Consider the following 18,946-nt stretch of genomic DNA (forward strand, 5'->3'; position numbering starts at 1 on the left):
TGAAGTGACAGCTTCTTTCTCATGACAGAGAATCTAGCGATGATAACAAATATAAGCATTTAAACTTTTTTTTTTACATTTTTTAAACAGGTTTTTTATGTTCTTCACTACAAAATAAAGGAAATTGCAAACAACTTGATAAACATTGACCCGTTTCAAACATTCATTCATCAATGAAACATTGTCTCATATTAAACAATATTATAAAATTGTGGCTCTCAACAAAAAGGTTTTGGTTGCATAATTCAAGCAATACTGATCGAGTTAGCTGACACAAAACGGCCATCGCTCGATATAGAAAGTGCATTATGAACATAAGGCAGTATTGATTATTCCCGTGGCAGGTTTTGTCCTCAAAAAGCAGCACAAAAAGGCCCGGTGAAGAAATCTACACTAGAACAAAGTATCAAGTGACAAACAGAAAGCTCTGCATGTCCGTCCTCTTTGGCATCAGTGTTGATTGTTCTGGTAAAGATGGTGAGAGAGTGCGAGAGTATTAAGACCAATGACACATGTACCTCAATGTATCCTCATGCTAATGTGCACAGATACATGTCGGTGGTCTCATAAGACCCCGGCAGCTAAAGGAGCCATTCCGTCTGTGAAAAAGGCTCTGATTTATTACTGTTAACTGCAAAAGTTAAAAACACCACATTACTGCCCGAGAGAGATTTTAAAACTTTTATTGTCAATGTGTTAAGAACGTTATCTTTATTTATGACCATTTGGACATTTTGCAGACACCCTCTTACAGTTTGGGCACAAATTTTAAATATCTCTTCATACAAAGGCAAGACAGCGTGACAATTTTGAAAAGCAAAAACACAACCACAATTCTTATTATTTTTTTATATCCATTGATTCAAAACTCTTTACATGTTATCAAAACCATAATAAAATAAATATACACTCAGTGACCAGAGGAATTAAATCCATGTCCCTGCAAGGGACCATTGATTCATTTTCTGTTACGTAGCATGAAGGGGATTATACTTTGTAATACAGTCTGATTATGGTCCAGACTGCAGGGGGGGGGGATCGATTGCATTTCTTATCTTTCCCAAATCTCAGATAAGGAAGGTTGGGGTGGTGGATGGTAACCACGGCAACACAGGACAAAGGTAATTGTTCTTAAGGTGGCAAACACACCAATGGGGCCCTCAGATGTTGTCGTAGCCACTAGCTAGCTACTTGGTAGCTAGCCACTAGCCATCGGCCCAACAATACCATTGCAGAATTAGCAGGCAAGCTAACTAGCCGGCTGTCTGGTAGTTAGCTAGCCAGAGCAGAGCACAGAAAGACAGAAGGAGGCCGCCGGCCGAAGACGGGAAACAACGCAACTGATTTAAAGGGCGCGTCAGAAACCGTTTCCAACGCAGTGGGTGTCGTTTGGTAACTTCATACATTAAGAGGATAACGGACGTGGTTCTTGTCATGACTCAGGTACACCGAGGGGTCGTTTGAGGACACTTAATGGTGCACAACTGACAGCACTAAGAACTAAACAACATGTATGTAGGAGAAGGACACATGCAGCCTTATTGTGACCCCGGACAACAACACAACAACATCTTTTATTCAAGGTCAAAACAACTCAAATAAGATTTACCCTGTCATTTGAACTAATTAAAACGTATCAATCATAATATAAGCTAAATCAAATATAGGAATTAATGGGTTGTCAAAGACGATATTGCTTCAGTTTCATTTTATTTTGCTTCCAAATAACCACATTGAATCATTCACTGACATTGAACATGAGCTTTGAGCTTATTCTGAGTACAAACTTGTTTTTATTAAGCCGTTTTACATGTGCTGCTCTCACTGGTGAAATAAACATTAAACCACTTAGAAACACTATTTTTTTTAAAGGATGACAATTTAATTCCGTTTTCTCTTTGGTTCCCCGGGTGAGAGTGAAGCTCCTCTGCGAGCCGCGCCGATGCATGAAGGTAACCCGGCCGAGGGGGTTTACCTTTAATCAGGACGTCTTATCGTTTATTCTTCACATTATGGCCCCTCTTTCTATTCACCAGACGGCCCTCCGGCTTTTTCTTTTCACGGTGACTTTTGTGTGAGCAGCCGCTGTGAGGCCACGTTTTAGATCACACGAAAGCCTCCTTTCGTCTCTGGCATTTGAATGGAGCCAGTTTTCACTCTGTTTCCCCCGTTTACAGCTAAATTAAAAACACTCACGGCCGTGATTACTTTCCATGGTTGTAGAACCCCGTCTGTATTCACCAGCCTTCAAACGCAGTGATCCGCCACTGCGAGCGGACTCCCTGCATCACGTCTCACCTCGCACACGTGTTGTTGCTAAACCTGGTCACGGATGTGAGGAGAAGGCGTTTGTTATTAGCTCTCATATTTACTTCTTTTGTTTCAGTTTAGTTTATTTTATTTTATTTAAGAATGTAATATTTCTATCTTATTATATTGTATATAATGTGTATCTTTTTCTTCTATTTTCTTCCCTGTACATGCTGCTGTGATACCAATATTTCCCTCTTGAGGGATCAATAAAGTATCAATCTATCTATCTATCATTGCCTCTGTACGGCAAATATAATGTTATGTATTCAACTCTTTGCTCCTCTGTGAGATCTGGTTGGAATTTAAATTTCATCATGAAAGTTTGCCTTCTACCATCAGTTAAATTGTTTTGCAATTAAATTCTCAATCTCATTCAAATAAAGCTAATCACATCAGATTATGTGAAAATTAAATCACAGCAGTGGAATTCACAAGCGTATTTTCATACCCAGAACCTTGAATATGAAGATTGCAGTTATATATATTTTTGCAGACAATCAAAGTTAATATAAAATCTATTGAATAGCCCTTCACAATTAAATAGGACACCATTGACCTCCTTTCAGATAAAACAATCTTCCCATCTTCCTGTCTGTAAAAACAGCAATTGACCTTTGTGTCCCGATAAATAAATCTTTAAAATTGGCATTAAACATTATTCAAGAACGTGTAGTTGCAGACACAAAACCCCCCACATGCTAATACACCAGATATACACATGCAGACTACACGCAGGTACCAAGAGTCTCTGGATCCCAAAAGGACGTTCACAGTAATCAATCAATACGTGGTTGAAAAAAAAAGATAATTAAGCAGAGAAGCAGAGGTTTTTTTCACCACAGGCACCAGAAAGTACAAATTCATTACATTCAATAATACTGGAGTTTCACATTTAACATCTTTGTTTGTGCTGAATTTCTCACAAGCGAAGCTTTGAATTCCATCAAAGGTCCAGAGGTGTTTTTAAATGACACCTGACTTCTCTGGCAGGAATTAAATTGAAATTGCTACTTAAAACTGCTGCAATAGAAACAAACTTAAATTAAAACAGGAAATGTTTTGAATGTTTTCTCTTCTGTTTTATTGTCTCTATAGAATTATACTTAGAATTAGAAGTTGTGAGTAGAGTCGGTTACTGAACCTCAACTCAACACGAGGCCTTGAGTGTCAATAAGCGTAAAATATGTTAAACTGGCAACTAATGATTGATGTTGATGATTTAATTACTGATCCAACTCAAACTTAAGACCTAATTTCTGAATTAGTAACTAGTAAATTGCTTTAAGCATTTTTCGCACTTGTGAAAAAGCGATTACAATTGTTGACATTTCCCTAAATATGGTTTGTGCATCTAACATCACCCAGCCGGAGCAAAATGGAACAAAGCAACATGATCTCCTGGTGTTTTCATGCTGTGACTCGGCCCTTTAAATCCAGTTGTTCAGCTCGGTGGTTCCACTTGGTTCTGAGCTGGTAAAATAGCTGCTTTCACTGCATTTAAAAGACTCGCCACCCGACTAAATGGCATCCCGTCCCGGGGCCGTGACCCGGTGGGGGAGGGGGCCTCACCGAGGCCGCTCTGCGTCTTCAGCAGCGACGACCCCGAGTGAGCGGCGGTATTCGGCGTGGAGATGAGGGCTGGCTCTACGAGAAGGGGGCAGATCGGGGGTGTGACAGGTCGACAAGGCCAAAACCCAAAGATGGAGGGTTCTTTCTGAGGTCTCACTGCTGGATGCAGAGCAAGAAGCAGCGGAATGACTGAGGCCGAACACCAAGCACCAGCATGGAGACTAGACCGTGTGAAGACTGATTTGAAATGAATTTTTAAGAATCCGTTTCCTGCCTGTTACTCCGTGTTTTAATGCAGTTATTTGCATATTTTTCTCTTCCTGTTATTGCGTAATGTAAGGATTATGGAGTTTGATACCGCCAACCTATAAAGGGTTGTTGAAGAATCTGCTGAGCTGCAGTGATTTAAAGCCCGATGTCTCACGATGAATCAGGAGAATCCGTCAAAGTTCGATCAAAGACATCAGGGCAGCAGAAAGAGACCCGGCCGCCAGAGAGAACCACGTCAATCACAGCTTTTTCAACTCTTCAGTTTTAAGTTTGTCCGTTTTTCCTTTCGCAGTTTTTACATCTCCGCAAAACAAAATTTTCAAAATAGGCCGTTTTAAAAACAGACGCCACCAACAGCAGAGATCTGTAAAACACCTTTTGAGACCAAGCTGTGGACGCTACCCTGCAGGAATGGTCCAAATAGTCAGTTCACACAGACGGATTCACAGCATCACGCAACAGACTCTCAGCAGACGATACATGTTTTTGGGACCGATGCCGGACCGCCGTTGTTTCCCGTTTACTGTACAACACCGTTCATAAAAGGTCTAAATGAAACTTGGCACATTCGTTACAGGCTCGTGATATATTCATGGGTAAATAACACGTTCTATTTACATGTTTGCAGAGCAGATTTCAGAATAAAAAGACCACGTTTTGAGTAGATGGCTCGCAAAAGATCCAAATCAATCGTTTATCACTCTACAAAAGGTGTTTGAGTCCAATTTAAAAGCGATCAGTTCAAACGCTGGCAACATCTCCTTCCATCTCTGTGGGCTTATGGCCAATTCGTCCAACGGCGTTTCTTCTCAGGGAGGGGCAGACGTGTACTCCAATATCATCCCAAAAAGATAGTGACCTTCCTGATCAGCATAATGAGCCTCAGCCATCGACGTGCTGCAGGAGCCTTGATGAGAAATGTGCGGCTGCATTTAACCGGTTACTCCCCAGCAGCCGGTCTCAGTTTGAAACCGTTGTTTCAGAGAAGGTGGGATTTGTGCACTAACGAGGGTGTAAATTGTGCTGTTCGACCAAGACGCCTGAAAGATTCTGTCGTGGATTTAGGGTCTTCGAAGCTCGCACAGCAGCTCCACAGGCCACTAAGGTTTTCCTCTTCAATAAGTACCAGCGTTGAATAAAATGCATCTGATGCGCCACCATACAAGGACGTTTAACTATCACTATCTGTGTGAGGGGTTTAAGCTTTTGAAATCTGCTCTGCTGCTCTTGTTCGATGCCTCTTTACACATTTGTACGGGTGACAAAAGGTGCGCGATGGAGCAGGATGGTTCCGCGTTGGTCGATGAGCGATGTGCCGTCCAACGAGACGTGTTTCCTCCTCGACGGTACCTAATAATTCCGAGCGGGCCGCTACCCGCCTCCGCCGAGCGCGCGGCACAAAGCGTGCAGCTCAGGACGCGTGCAGCTTAAAGGTGATAAGGAAAGGTTCAAAGGCAGCGCTCCCTCTTCCAACTGGCAAATTTGGCGACCGCTCCGAGGTGGCGTGTGCAGGACAGATAACAGAGCGAATGCTTCACACGTCTTATTAGCCAGTTCTTCCTCCTCTTTATACCTTATTTTACCTTTTGACCCCCCCCTCCCCCCCTTTGCTCAGCGCCTCTGCGGCTCCCTCAAATGGACACGGCGGTCACCCCCCCGCTGCTGCCGGACGCCTTGTCCTGGTCCTCCATCACCCGGTCGGGCTCGTTGACGTGGTTGACTCGCCTGGTCGAGTTCTTCTCCACGCTGTTGAGGGAGATGGGCTCTTGGGTGGTCTGCGCGTGGTTGGCGGGCAGCACGGAGTTCGCCTGCAGACGGTGCGAGTAGGACTTCCGCCGCTGCCCGTCCGCCGCGCACAGGCTGAACTTGAACACGGTCTGGAACCCCCGGCGGAAGTTCTCGTTGAAGAAGCCGTAGATGATGGGGTTGACGCTGCTGTTGAAGAACGCCAGCCAGTGGGCGAAGGGGTAGACGTAGATGTTGATGATGCGGTACTGCGGCTCGGTCAGGCTGGCGTAGTCGCTCAGCATCATGAGCGTCCACAGCGGCAGCCAGGAGAGGATGAAGAGCAGCGCCACTATGAGGAGCATCTTGATCACCCGCTGCTTCTTCTTGGACACGGAGTGGCGGTTTTCTTGGCCCGGCTTCCCGCCCGTCGGGACCGCCGACTTGTAGAGCGTGACGCCGATCCGGGCGTACATGACCACGATGAGCGAGAGGGGAGCAAGGTAGATGTTGGCGAACAGGACGGTGGTGTAAACCTTCCTCATGTCCTGGTTGGGCCAGTTCTCCCGGCACCAGTAGAACGGGCTGGTCTTGTTGTCGTAGCCCAGCAGCACCCGGATGGTTTGCTCCTTGGTCACCTGCAGCATCACGCCGGAGGGACACATGATGGATATGGCCAGGACCCAGATAATGACTATTATCAGGGAGGCGGTGGATATAGTCAGCTTCTGCTTGAACGGGTAGACGATGCACCTGAATCTGCAAAAGAGAACAGGCGAGTGAGTTAGATGCACATCTTCAAGCTTTAAGGAACTTGACGAGAGTTACTACCTTCAGCTCATGAAGGGGCAAATGCAGGCTGTGTTCACATGGAGGGGCTCAGGGCAATGCGTGAACAGAAAAATGGCAAATTAATGCCATTTAATAGAAATAGACACAATTTGTGAGAGATTTACCGTCCGACTGGTTCGGCGAGGGAGAGCCAGCACTCAAGACCGAAGACGTCGCTCTGTGTTCAATGCTCCTTTACTTTCCAGAACAATGGGGAAATAATTAACCCGGCTCCCCCCTGTTGCCATCATTGTGATTAACCAGCTTATTGGTCATCTGTTAATTAAAAGGTACACGCTATCCTGCACTCAAAGGCCTTTGTACTTCAATTTTTAATTTGACTAAAAATAATTCCGCCCCGCGCTGAAGCCAGCCAGCGTATAAATGGTAAGAAGTGAATCCTTCTACCGTTTTATTAACGTCACCCAGAATGCTCATTTGCATACAGAAAATAGAGGAAAATACACGATAAAAGCAACTGATGCATCGTTAGTTTGAACGAGCTGATAGCCGATAATAGGAAGCTTATCAGCTCGTGATCCCTTCTTGAATATTTCCCACCGCTGTGATTTCTCTCAAACACAGCGGCGCAGACGGGGAGGCCCAGTATCCGTCGCCTCCACGAGGCTGCCGGGCGCGTAAAGGTGCCTTTGACTGCGCCCCCTCACGTTGACATCCCTGCCCCCCGTGCTTTGTGGTTACCGAGCAGGATTAAGGGACAGCTGGGGATCGTCGTCACGAGCGGCAATTAGGGGATTTCAGCCTGATCCGTCGGAACGGGACGCGGGGGCTTTAATGTGCTTCATAAGTGATGGAAAACGATCCCACGGCCCAAAGAGCGACTTATGTTTTACATCGTAAACCGAGTGCTGCGCTCTAGTTGCTATCGGCTGATTCCAGGTCAGCCGGGGGAAGCATTTGAATTGACGGTATATTTTTTCCTTCTTTGGACCGGATGCTCCTCCATTTGGCTGAAGAAAGACGCGAGACGCAGGCAGAAGCTCCCGGGTGAAACCTCGTGTTTTGCCACGCGCTCGTCCCTCGTGTTTGGCCTGTTTCATTTTTCATCTGCGTCGGCCTCACTTCCTCCCCCGGTGCGTTTCCCCCTCCCTGCTGATTGTCGACGCGTGTCCCTAATCGTCCCCTTCCTGAGTCCAATCCCCAGAGCCGCGTGTCCCCGTGTCTCACCGTCGGTTTCCACGCGCTCTTTTTATTCATTCAGTTATTTTTGGCTCTGCGTCCGAGTCCGACTCAACGCTGTCACATCGATGAAGAGGACGGTCCGGCCTCTGTGGCTGCTGGATTCTCCCCCGTTGTCCATGCCGGGTCCCCCCCGCCCCCCGAGCCTCATTCAGTTTAAGGTGCGGTCTGGAGGAGACAGGCGGGTTTTGTGTGGCAGTAGAAGTTAAAAAAGACAACGACACACAGTGGCCACAGTACCTGTCAACAGCGATCGCCACCAGCGTGAAGACGGACGCTGACACGGAGATCCCTTGAACCATGCCGCTCATTTTGCAGACCAGGCTTCCAAAAGGCCACCCTGCAGACAGGGGAGACGCGTCAAACACACTCACAGACCACAGACGGAGAGGACGGGGGGTCGCTGGACGCTGTGAGCGACATTGACGCCTGCGAAGAGCTTAATACATTAAAAAGGGCATTCACACATGTGAAAGGCACCAAACCGTCCACCGCATGTGAAAGTCCTGCTCACATCGTAAACATACAAACCTTTTAACCTGGTTATGTATTATTCATACGTTAAGGAAGAGTGATGAGTCCTGTTCCCACATTAGCCTTAAAAGCAAATTGATCGTGTTTTAGATGCTTTCATCACACGTGGTTACTGAACCCCCCCCCCCCCCCCCCCCCGCGAGTCCATTGACACATTACGCGCCGCAAACATCTGAACGTTGCATAAGTGGACATCTTTCTTCACCGAGCGTCCAGCGGCACACGTCTCCGTCCACCTGCAGCGTGACGCAGGTGACCTGCAGGTGAGCCGACGTCCTGAGCTGTTTTCATCAATAACACCGGCCACACACACACACACACACACACACACACACACACACACACACACACACACACACACCAGCCACAGACACACACTCGCAGGCGAACATGTCCCCTGTGAAACTAATGTATTTGGAAAGCAACACTCACAGCGTTAATGACCCCTGACCGGCTGGTCCCCACTACGGCTGCAACTGGTGATCCATTACATGGATCACAACAGCAGCCGGCAGCGGATTCTGTTATTGATTAGCTGTCGGGGGGGTGGGGGGGGGTTGAGCACGAGTGCAGCGCAGATGATGAACTAAAGGGAAATGAATGTTCCTTCGATGAATGTTCAATGTAGAGAGACGTCAGACTTCTTTCTTTGGCCTGTGATTGGGCCATTTTCCCTCAAAAGGGACACAAAACGCAGCCAATGCTAATTACCTTTGAATAATCCCAGAGAGACAAAGCGCGATGTGACGTAACAGTGTTTATTCTTCGTGCCATTAGCAGTGAATCCTTTATATTTCTTCCGGCGGTGGAAGAAGCACTCAGATATTGTTCTTCACGGACTCAGAGAAGCAGGAGCCTGTAATTATTGTTTCATTTCAGAGTGATGTTTTATATGACTGAGTTATAATTAATAATGCGTTCACATTAGTGTCTTGTTGCAGCTGGTAAAAATCAGGCCCATTTTAACCGCTTGTACTGCAGAGTCAAGAACTGTTCATCATAAACCACTCTTCAATCTTCAATTTTTTTATGATCAATCTGAATCTTCCACTAAGATTTTGAACTAATGTGCTGGAACAAAATGCACAATATCTTCCTCAGATGTTTAGCATAATAGAAGTTTTCTATTAAATAAAAAATATTTAAGTGCAATGACCCCAAAAGTGAACTGACCCCTTCTATTTTCAGAGCTCCGCTCTCCTCCTGAGCCGCTCTGCAAAGCCCGACCCGACCCGACTCACCAGGAACCACTACAGGAACCACTCCAGGAACCACTACAGGAACCGCTGAGGACAAGTGGCGCTCTGACTGCTCTCCTTCCGGGCCGTCTCTCGCCTCTCGTCTCCGTTTTAATTTAGAATTTTATTTATTTATTTTTCCTCTCGACCCGAGTGGACAAGTTGACAAACTGCGGCTCCTTCTAAGACGGCGTTTCAGTATAGAAATACTTCTCTATTTTAAGGACTCATTCTGTATCTGTAACTCGTACAAATCTGTTTACCCAATTTCCACAATTTTTGTGTAGTTAAAAAAAATCTTATTTGCACATCAACTTTTTCTCTATGATTTATGGATTTTTTTTAAAGGTTACAGTTACACAGCGTCTCTGTTCTGTCTCCTCGGTCCACTGGCCGGGTACATATTCTCGGGAGGGGGGGGGGGGGCTGTGCTTCTGTTAGCTTTGGTCTGCTCTTGCCTCAGTATTCAATGACCTTTGTCATTTCGAGACCCAAAAGGAGCCGGCGTCACAGAAGCTGGAGCAGACCGACGCGTCTTTGGTGCACACCTCCGGTCTTCTATTTCATCTAGTGAACTTTGGCAAGAATTGAGAAAGAAAGAAGAAAGAAGCACTGAGCAGCAAAGTGGCCACAGCTGGAGAACCACAAGGTCTTTGGTTTCTTTTCTAGTGCATTTGAAAATGTTCTATTAGCTACAGCCTCGATTTTCACAAGAATCCCGCTGCCGGAGGAAACGTCCCCGGCAGATCGAAGCCTCGCCGGTGGTCTTTGTTTTTCGCCCCCCCACCCCCACCCCCCCATGATTTCGGGTGTCGTGTGTCAATGTCTCGCCCCCGGAGAGAATTTCTTCAAATATGCCACAAATATGCCATGATGTCGTGATGAGGCGGTGATGGAGGAAGGCCACGGCGACCTCGCGTCGCTTCCATTCCCATGAAGACGATATGTCACGGAGGCCCAGAGGAGCGCTCGTTTCCGCGGCGCAGAGAAGTAGGTTTTCAGCGGGGGGGGGGGGGGGAGATTTCCCCACTGATCTGTGTCCGAGCCGTGTCAGATATGGACAAAGCACAATGGGATTCTACTGCAGCCGTTCTCTCTTTCACGCTCCTGGACCTCGACGTGGGTTCATCGCTCGCCCCCGGGAGGACGCCGGTTATTTGCAGGCGGAAACGGACAGAGAGCGTGATTCCACTCTTCCTGCTCTCTGGCAAAGAGATTCTTATTAAACTGTGCATAATATAAAAATGTCATTACCTAATCTCATGCAAAGCTCATAGGCTTTCATCCTCGTTTATTTCTGTTAGCGGCAAGCTGTCCAAAGTATCCCTGGGTGTGTCAGCGTAGCAGGGATTTAATCATGCCAAGCAATTCACCAGCTGGACTTCCCCCCCGAACTCAACGTCACGGCCCGATATCTTCCCGATTCAGACAACAATGAGTAATTACTCTGTTTTGGATAATCTTTTGAGGGGCAATATGTGTATTATTTCTATTTGTTTGCCCTGTGAGACAATTTAGTTGATCCACAGCCACAGTAACACAGCCAATTCTTCCATTATTTAATTTACATTCTTATGGATGACGAAGGAGACTTTATTTTGTTGGCATTTCAAGCCGACACTCCACAATGTGCAACGTCCGACGCAAACTCCTTCCTAATCTGTCATTTCAAAGGAAACTTCCACCACTATTGCTGAACTGAAAAGATGAAGTCATTTCAGCATATGAAGGGTGTGAACTGCCTCCATCACTTGCCCGTGTGAGCTCGGTACCACGGAGGCCAAACTGTCAGGTCCAATCGGGCAGAACGTGGGGAGAGCGGCGGCCTTATCGGCGCGCGCTGGGAAGCCTGTCCGACTCGCCGGCGACAAATCGCGACGACCTCCGAGTGCCTCCCAGCAGTCTCTGTTAATGAAAGTCTGAACTGCGGGGAAGAGGCAGAGGATCAAATAGCGGCGGTGGGGAAGGATTTTAGGGATCAAGGTTAAGCGAAGGATGGACGGGGCCGACGGCTCGGCGAAGCTGTGATGCGTCATGACACGCACGAGCTCGAGTGTCGGCCGCGGGAGAAACGGATCAACTACGCCGCCATTCAGGCCTTTTACGCATAGCGGGGCGGTCGTTTAGAAAAATACAGGGCGGCAGCAGTGGGACAAAAAAATGGTAAATCTCCGTTTTTAGACTCGTCAAAAATGTGACACCTGACCGAAGCAGCGCAGCACGTTTATCTGGAAAAGAGGCCGTACGTATTCGACCTTCACTGTACTTTTCTGGTGAACACAGAGGTTTATTTTGAAAGGTCACGTGTTACGAGCGGAAGCTGACGAGGCGCCAGGGACGGCGGACGGGTACCTCAGTGTTAGGGTTCATCTTCAGGGTACCACGAATGTCTTCATGTACATTCACCAAAAAGCTGTTCAAATAGTGCTACTTTTTGTTAGTCTCCAAACGTGTAAAATGAATAATAAATAATAGTATTAAACAATCAAAGCAAACAATGAAAGGTGTCTTCACAACTCCGCCAGTCACCCCTTGAAAAGTAGATTTTATACGTGTTGAAACAACAGAACAAACACAGCCCCAAATTAAACCCAACAAAGGCTCAAGGAAAGACCGAGGCTCACCTGTGATTATGTTGTCGAGAAGTGTCGTGGGCATGCAGAAAATCCCCACCAGGAGGTCGCTCACGGCGAGGTTCAGGATGAACAGATTGGTGACGGTCCGCATGTTTTTGCTCCTCAGCACGATGAAACACACCACCCCGTTTCCCACCATGCACACGAGGAAGATCAGCATGTAGGACACGATGAAGATGGCCGCCGTGGACGGCTGGTGCAGGTAGAATCCCACGTAGGTCACGTTGCTGCCGGGCGCCGCGGGCTCCGCCGACGAGTTGTGAAACGTCCAGTTGTCGGGCGGCGGCGTCCGGTTGTTCCCACGTCCTTCGTCCATTTTAAGCCTGAGAGGGGACAGGTGACTTCATGATGAATCGGTTTACTTCAGCAACGCCTTGTAAACGAATCAATGAATGAATGAATTTGCTGTTGATTCCTCCTGTTGGAATGATGAACTGAAATGGTCAAATCGCAGCGTGAAGGCCAGGAGCACCGCAGAGTTCAACTCGACACGGGTCAACCCTTTCACGTTACACATTTCCATCGCTAATATTAAAATATTCAGTAGCACAGCTCATTCCAGTAACAGTGTGACATCGTGCCCATTTATGTGCAGCGTGCATAATTCATCATTCCACCGCAGGTTACGAGGGAATCCGACGAGGCAGGAAAATGTCACGTGATCAAGCCGCAAATAGGCGTTCTTTCATAATGGGAACGGAGAAGGAGGAGGAGGAGGAGATGGAGGAGAAGGTTCAGGAGAGCAAACAGAGGAGAACCTTCCCCATCAGATCGGGCTCCGGTGGCTTCAGGACAAAGTGCTTGAGGGAAGCGCTTCTGAGGAAGCCTCCAATGGGTGAGACAAAAATAATCAATTACTCTCCACGGATTAATCTGATTTTTTTTTACAATTGGTAATTGAATATTTTTTTAGGTCATTTGGGCCAAAAAATGTAAACCTTTGATTTTGGTTTGTTTCAGAATACTGGAACGAAAACACATAAAAGACTTTGTACTTTGTCCACTGGCCTAAAAACCCCAACATTTAAATACGCCTTACTTGAAAAGTTATAAATTATTCAAAAAATTGTCTTGATGTAGAGAAGAAAGTGGGGTTTTTCATAATGTATGTTTCTATATTATACCTTATTCCACTGTATTGACTCATTTAACAAAGCATATCATGTTGATCCTGGCTTTATACAATGTTAGATTTTCATTTAGAAGTGACTGCATCCATCTACATATTCAATAAGATCATGACAGTAAGTAACCAAGTAACCAATTGGGGAAGTTTCATGGTGATATTTGCCTATTTTGGGGTATAAAACAACGAGTTTACTCTGAGCTCTGGTAAATTTTGACTTTTGACTCTTTCGTTTGACTGATAACTGATAAAATATTAACACATAACATCAATCTGTTGAAGGCCAACTACTGAGCATCCTGTTAATAGTTAAATAACCGTTTTCCTGTTGTCATGTTATGAATCAGAGCCCATTGAGTCACGGGCACATCTGTTTGTTTTTGGAATAAGAAAAGGGCCGTCGTCAGCCAGCAGACGGTAAAACGGGAGCCAGAACGCATCTCTGTCCCTGAGCAGCCGTTGGTGAGGTGCACAGGTGCTTTGGGTCGGATTCAGTGAACGGTGAGAAGTCAACAGCGAAACGCGCAGCTGAGACAAACTTGTGGGTCCAGAGATGAGGTCTGCGTCGTGTGCGAGGGACCCGTTGGGATTGTGACTCCTGATCACCTCGATTGGACGTTGGTTTACCGTAACTGTGTCGCTCTGTAAAGTCACCTTTGGGCTTCGTCTTTGTGACTGACCGGCAGGAAACGTCTGACGCTACGAGCTACTTTCTGGAGCGTCGATGCTAAAACCTCCCCGGTGCTGCTGCTGCCTTTGGGTGTGGACGGGCCAAACGGACGGGTTGTGAATGGGGCGCCCGGCCCGGACTCGAAGGGGGCCCGGGGAGGTTTAGAGTGTGAGAGCTGCGCGATGAGCCTCGCCGACCCGACTCGGTCCCGGTCTTGATGACTTATTTTGTAGAAGGGCAGATGCATCCCGGCGCCTTCAGTGGGATGTTCTGTGTCTGAGGCTGTGCGTTGTAATCGATACTGCGTTGGGAGGAGAAAGTAAACCTAAACACTGAACACGTTTGATTGAAGCTCTTGTTTCTCGGGAAACTCCAAACAACCTCTCTGCAGAGTGTAGATGTTATTGGATCGTTTCCGGGGTCGGAGCAGATGCACGTGAGGCAAAATAAGCAATTTGCAATATTAGAAATGAACCAGAAAGGTGTGTCGCTCTTCACGAAAACCACCAGGTTGAAGTCAAACCCCCGGGTACACCCACACAAGGAATTGGTTAAATCCAGAGTGGAAAAAAACAAAACAAGCTCAGCCAAAGAACCGGCGTTCCCCACTGGCGAGCTTGGCGGTGACACGAAGAGAATCCGGCAGGGGACAAGTGAGCGGACCTTAACGGCGAGGGACTGACGAGGGAGCAGGCTGCGGGTGAGACAGGCCTGAACAGCAGGTGAGGGACCGATTGGGAGTGAGTGGCTGGATGCGGAGCGACAGGAGAGTTAGCCGGCGGTCCGTCGCGACAAAAAACCAACGAGGCTGAAGTGCGATTCGTGACGCGTTCAGAGCGCTCCTGGTGGGAGCAGCTTGGAGGAGAAGTGATCAGAAGGTCATCGGCGCCTGCGTCCTTTGAAACTTTGGTGCTAGGCTGGCCCCCCGGGGGGGGGTCTCTGGGAACGGCAGGTATACCGATTGGCCGTGAAGGCGCCGTTAGCTGCCAGAAGCAAGTGTGTGTGGGAGGAATCCGGCGAGACAAGGACTTTTCCGTTGGCCTGATGGAGGTTCTGCTAAACCACCTCAGAAAGGAAGAGCATGGCCACGCTCAGGCTTTCTTCAGCGGTGGATCGGGACCGGACGGGACACGGGTGGGTGAGATGTTGAAGGCTCCGGACATCGTTGGGCTGCCTTGGCCGACCCGTGTAGCTTCTGGGTTTTGGACTTGCAGAATGGCGTCTTGGCTCTTTCTGAGATAACGTTGCTCTGTTGACTCCTGCAGAACGTGACCTCCAGCGCGCACCGGGGGGGGGGGAGCGGTTTGCCGCCAGGGAAATCAGAGATGCCTCGCCGGTGAGACCCACAACGCGCTGGAGGAGGGGCGATAGACATCTCGTCCGGCCCTGAGAACGCTTCGGTGTTCCTCGGGAGGGGTGGAAGCATTTCTGGGGGAGGGAGACTTCTCGAGTACCCCACTAAGCCCGCCGCCCCCTTGAGCCGGGCAGCAGATATGCGGATGGGTAATTGATAGACTGGAGAGTATTTTGATTTAAACATTTCATGTTCATGCTGCGTCGGCCTCTTGTGGGCTCCTTGTCTTTGGGTTTTTAAACACTGCATTGTTTATCATTATATGTCAGAATACTAATATACTGAAATATTGCACTATAGTCAAATGCAAAAAAAAAACGTGGTATGCAAAACATCCCAAATGGCGATTTTATTGACATCAGAACTCTTAAGGGACTAATCTCAGCATCATTAGTTAAACAACCAGTTTAACGCCCATTAATTAAAGCAAAACTAAAGACAACAGCTTCTTATGTCGCGACGTATCAGTCTAAGCTCCACAGGGCCTAAAGTTATTTACCAGATGTACCTGATATGCCAAACAAAACCTGATCTTCGGACACACAAAACGAGAGAGGCCAGCGGGGGAATGTGCAGCTCCACAAGCTCGCTGACAACCTTCATCCCACAGCTATTTCACCTCATTATTTTACGCCACAGTGTGGACGTGTTGGATGTTTCTCTGCTGTCACAGCGCATCCGCATCTAACGGGATGGATGCGGTCAAGAGGCCAGAAGATGTTCTAGATGACGTTTCTATTCAAATCACACTCAAGGTCGTTACGTATGCGTTATTATAGGACACCGTCAGAAATTCAGTATGTTCTAGTTGACCGTGTAGCCGGACTCCACTTTACCCCGATATGAGCTGCCTCGGATTTCGCGCACTATCAATGATTGAATCAATCAACAGCACAGAGACCCGCGCGGGGGGGTGGATGAGAGTGCGCACTGTGGTACAATGTGCGCGCAAACACTGCGCGCGTGTTGCGGTCGTTGCACTTCACACGCGCTGTAGTGGAAAACGTGCGGATTCCCACGGGCTGTTTTCGCTTCCGATCGTTCTTCCCCGCTGGGAACTTGGCGCATCACATTTTCGGCACGGAATGGAACAACTTGAGGGAGCTGAGTGTGCAAAAAAAAAAAACGCGCATGAGTGAGCAGTTGTGGACAAAGCGGTCTCTGTGGGGAGCCTCAGTGGACCAAAGCGGATGGAACAGTTTGGGGGAGGAGATGGATGAGCAGCGCGCAGCTTCCTCCCCTTGGGTCACTGTCCAGAAAGCTGTGCGCCCCGATGGGCCACAATGTTCAAACTTCAACAAGGAAAATATGTATTTTTAAATGAATGAATCAAATGAAGCCAAAGGGTTTGTCTTACCTTGGTCTATTTCAAATCAAGCGGCTCCGAGAAAAGGAACAGCAAAAAAAAAACGTCCACTTTAGTCCTAATGGGACATGCGTTGAACATAGAGACGGAAAACACACAGACAAGAACATGGCAAAAAGGAAAAGGAGGCACGCGGCGTCCCGGCTCCTGGGGCTCGGTATCAGTGCGCGTTCACGTGCGTCACCGCGAATGCGCTTCATGCGTTGCGGGATGCGCTCAGCCAGCCGCTCGGAGCGCAAGTGGAGGATTTACAGCCGGACCCCCGCGTAGCTGATTTGATGCGGTGACGTCGGGAGCGAAGGGGGCTGGATATGGGCTGGATAAGGGGTTGGATATGGGGTGGATAAGGGGTTGGATAAGGGGGGATAAGGGGTTGGATATGGGCTGGATAAGGGGTTGGATATGGGCTGGATATGGGCTGGATATGGGCTGGATAAGGGGTTGGATATGGGGTGGATATGGGGTGGATAAGGGGGGATAAGGGGTTGGATATGGGCTGGATAAGGGGTTGGATATGGGCTGGATATGGGTTGGATAAGGGGGGATATGGGTTACATAAGGGCTGGATATGGGGTTGGATGAACAGACTGATCGCATCCCTCTCTGAATACCCCGAGCTGCTCTCTCTGGCGTGCCAAAAGATATATATTCTCTCGAAATAATAATAATGAAACGGATTGCTGATGGTAGGAGGTCTCCAAATTTTACTGCCTGATGGTTTTAAACCATTTGAGCAAGAATATAATCCGACCTAGGGAGTTAAACCTGTAAAAGAGAAATTAAATCATCATGAGTAATAATTGCTTTATCTGACCAGATAAATCAGTAAGGAGTGAAGTTTCAATTTTTCAATAGAAAACAAATGTATATTTTTCCATTTGCAAACCACACTTTTCTGGTGGGCATCCGGATGACCTCGATTAACCAAAGTGCTCATTGGGTCCAACACTTCAAAAAGGAGAGGTTTCATCTGGGCTTTGATAGCTGCATGCTGCTTTCATGGCGTTGACACGCTCCCCCGACGCCACAGAGGGCTTAAAGCTTAAATATGAAGCTGAACAAAGAGATGTGAACGTGATAGAAGGGCGACGATAAAGGGCCACAAGCTGGCAGCCGTCAGGGACGTTAATTCAGTTTTCCTCACAGCCACGTCAGCTTTTGATGCTTTTTTTGGATTCAGAAGTAAAACAATACAGTTACTGTGTATCCGTGGTCACTTTTTACGGCTATTCCTTCCTTCTTGAAGCACACCGTGTCCCCTTAGACCTTTGGACATCATCTTTTTACTGCAGTACAGCTCAGTCCTCCTGAACTAAATTCACCAACCTCATAAACTGATGTCTATGGGGAAGGGATGCTGTGGGAGGTCTGTACTGTCCTTTTTCTTCTTTTCAATCACCGACAGTCCACAGAAAGATGAGGTTTTACCCACATGAAGGTTTGTGCCACAAATGCAAACCTCGTACCGTGTCCTTCCTTCATTCATGTGAGCGTTGACCCTTTTGGTTACTTTCTTCGATGAATGACAATGACAGATGGTGTAAATCCATGTACGTCATGTCTTTATCTAATCCTCCTGAAGGACACCTCCAGGTTCCAGTTCTTTCTCCCAAAGTATTTCAAGCCCCGAGCCGAGAGGACAAAGCGCTTCTTATATAAACTCTCCCGAAGATGCTTCGATGCTGTGACCATCCATCACGCCCGCTGCAGTTTACCGCCTACAGATGGACAGGTTCTGGTGAACTGGAGCACATAAATAATGTAAAATAACGATAATTATATCATTATATGAAGGTTTATATTATTTCTTTGTAATTTTAAGGTAAATCATGTTAGTTTTATATTAATGTGTGACAACTGCAGATCGTGGTCCTGTGTAGTGTCCCCGAGCAAGACACCTACACTGTAAAAGAAAAAAACATAAGAAAACGGTCAAAAGACCGTAAAATGAAGGTAAAATAACTTAATTCAAACACCTTTAATAAAGGAAATGATGTGTGTATATGTATATATGTAAATATATACATGTATACACGTATATATATATATATATAGACAATTTAACAGCCTACACATACGACTAAATACACGACAGGAGATTGTTTAATTCTCTT

The 18,946-nt window shown here is 47.1% G+C and overlaps 1 protein-coding gene across 1 annotated transcript; it reads right to left on the bottom strand.

The window, feature by feature from the left end:
• Positions 1-2,479: 2,479 nt before the first annotated feature.
• Positions 2,480-17,147, bottom strand: LOC120830923 (neuropeptide FF receptor 2). Its single transcript, XM_040195944.2, has 4 exons — positions 16,824-17,147; positions 12,305-12,639; positions 8,149-8,248; positions 2,480-6,636 (listed from the first exon to the last, which is right to left on the bottom strand). The coding sequence occupies exons 2-4, from the start codon at positions 12,630-12,632 to the stop codon at positions 5,784-5,786; spliced, it is 1,281 nt and encodes a 426-aa protein (XP_040051878.2). The 5' UTR covers positions 12,633-12,639; positions 16,824-17,147; the 3' UTR covers positions 2,480-5,783.
• Between the last annotated feature and the right edge of the window lie 1,799 nt (positions 17,148-18,946).

The sequence above is a fragment of the Gasterosteus aculeatus genome, chromosome 13 (assembly GCF_964276395.1).
Source record: "Gasterosteus aculeatus chromosome 13, fGasAcu3.hap1.1, whole genome shotgun sequence".
Lineage (NCBI taxonomy): Eukaryota > Metazoa > Chordata > Actinopteri > Perciformes > Gasterosteidae > Gasterosteus > Gasterosteus aculeatus.

Coding starts and splice junctions, on each gene's coding strand:
- LOC120830923 (XM_040195944.2), bottom strand. CDS start 12,632: ATGGACGAAGGACGTGGGAACAACCGGACGCCGCCGCCCGACAACTGG. Junction 8,249..12,304: donor TCTCGACAACATAATCACAG/GTGAGCCTCGGT, acceptor CCCTGTCTGCAG/GGTGGCCTTTTGGAAGCCTG. Junction 6,637..8,148: donor GTGGCGATCGCTGTTGACAG/GTACTGTGGCCA, acceptor TCTCTTTTGCAG/ATTCAGGTGCATCGTCTACC.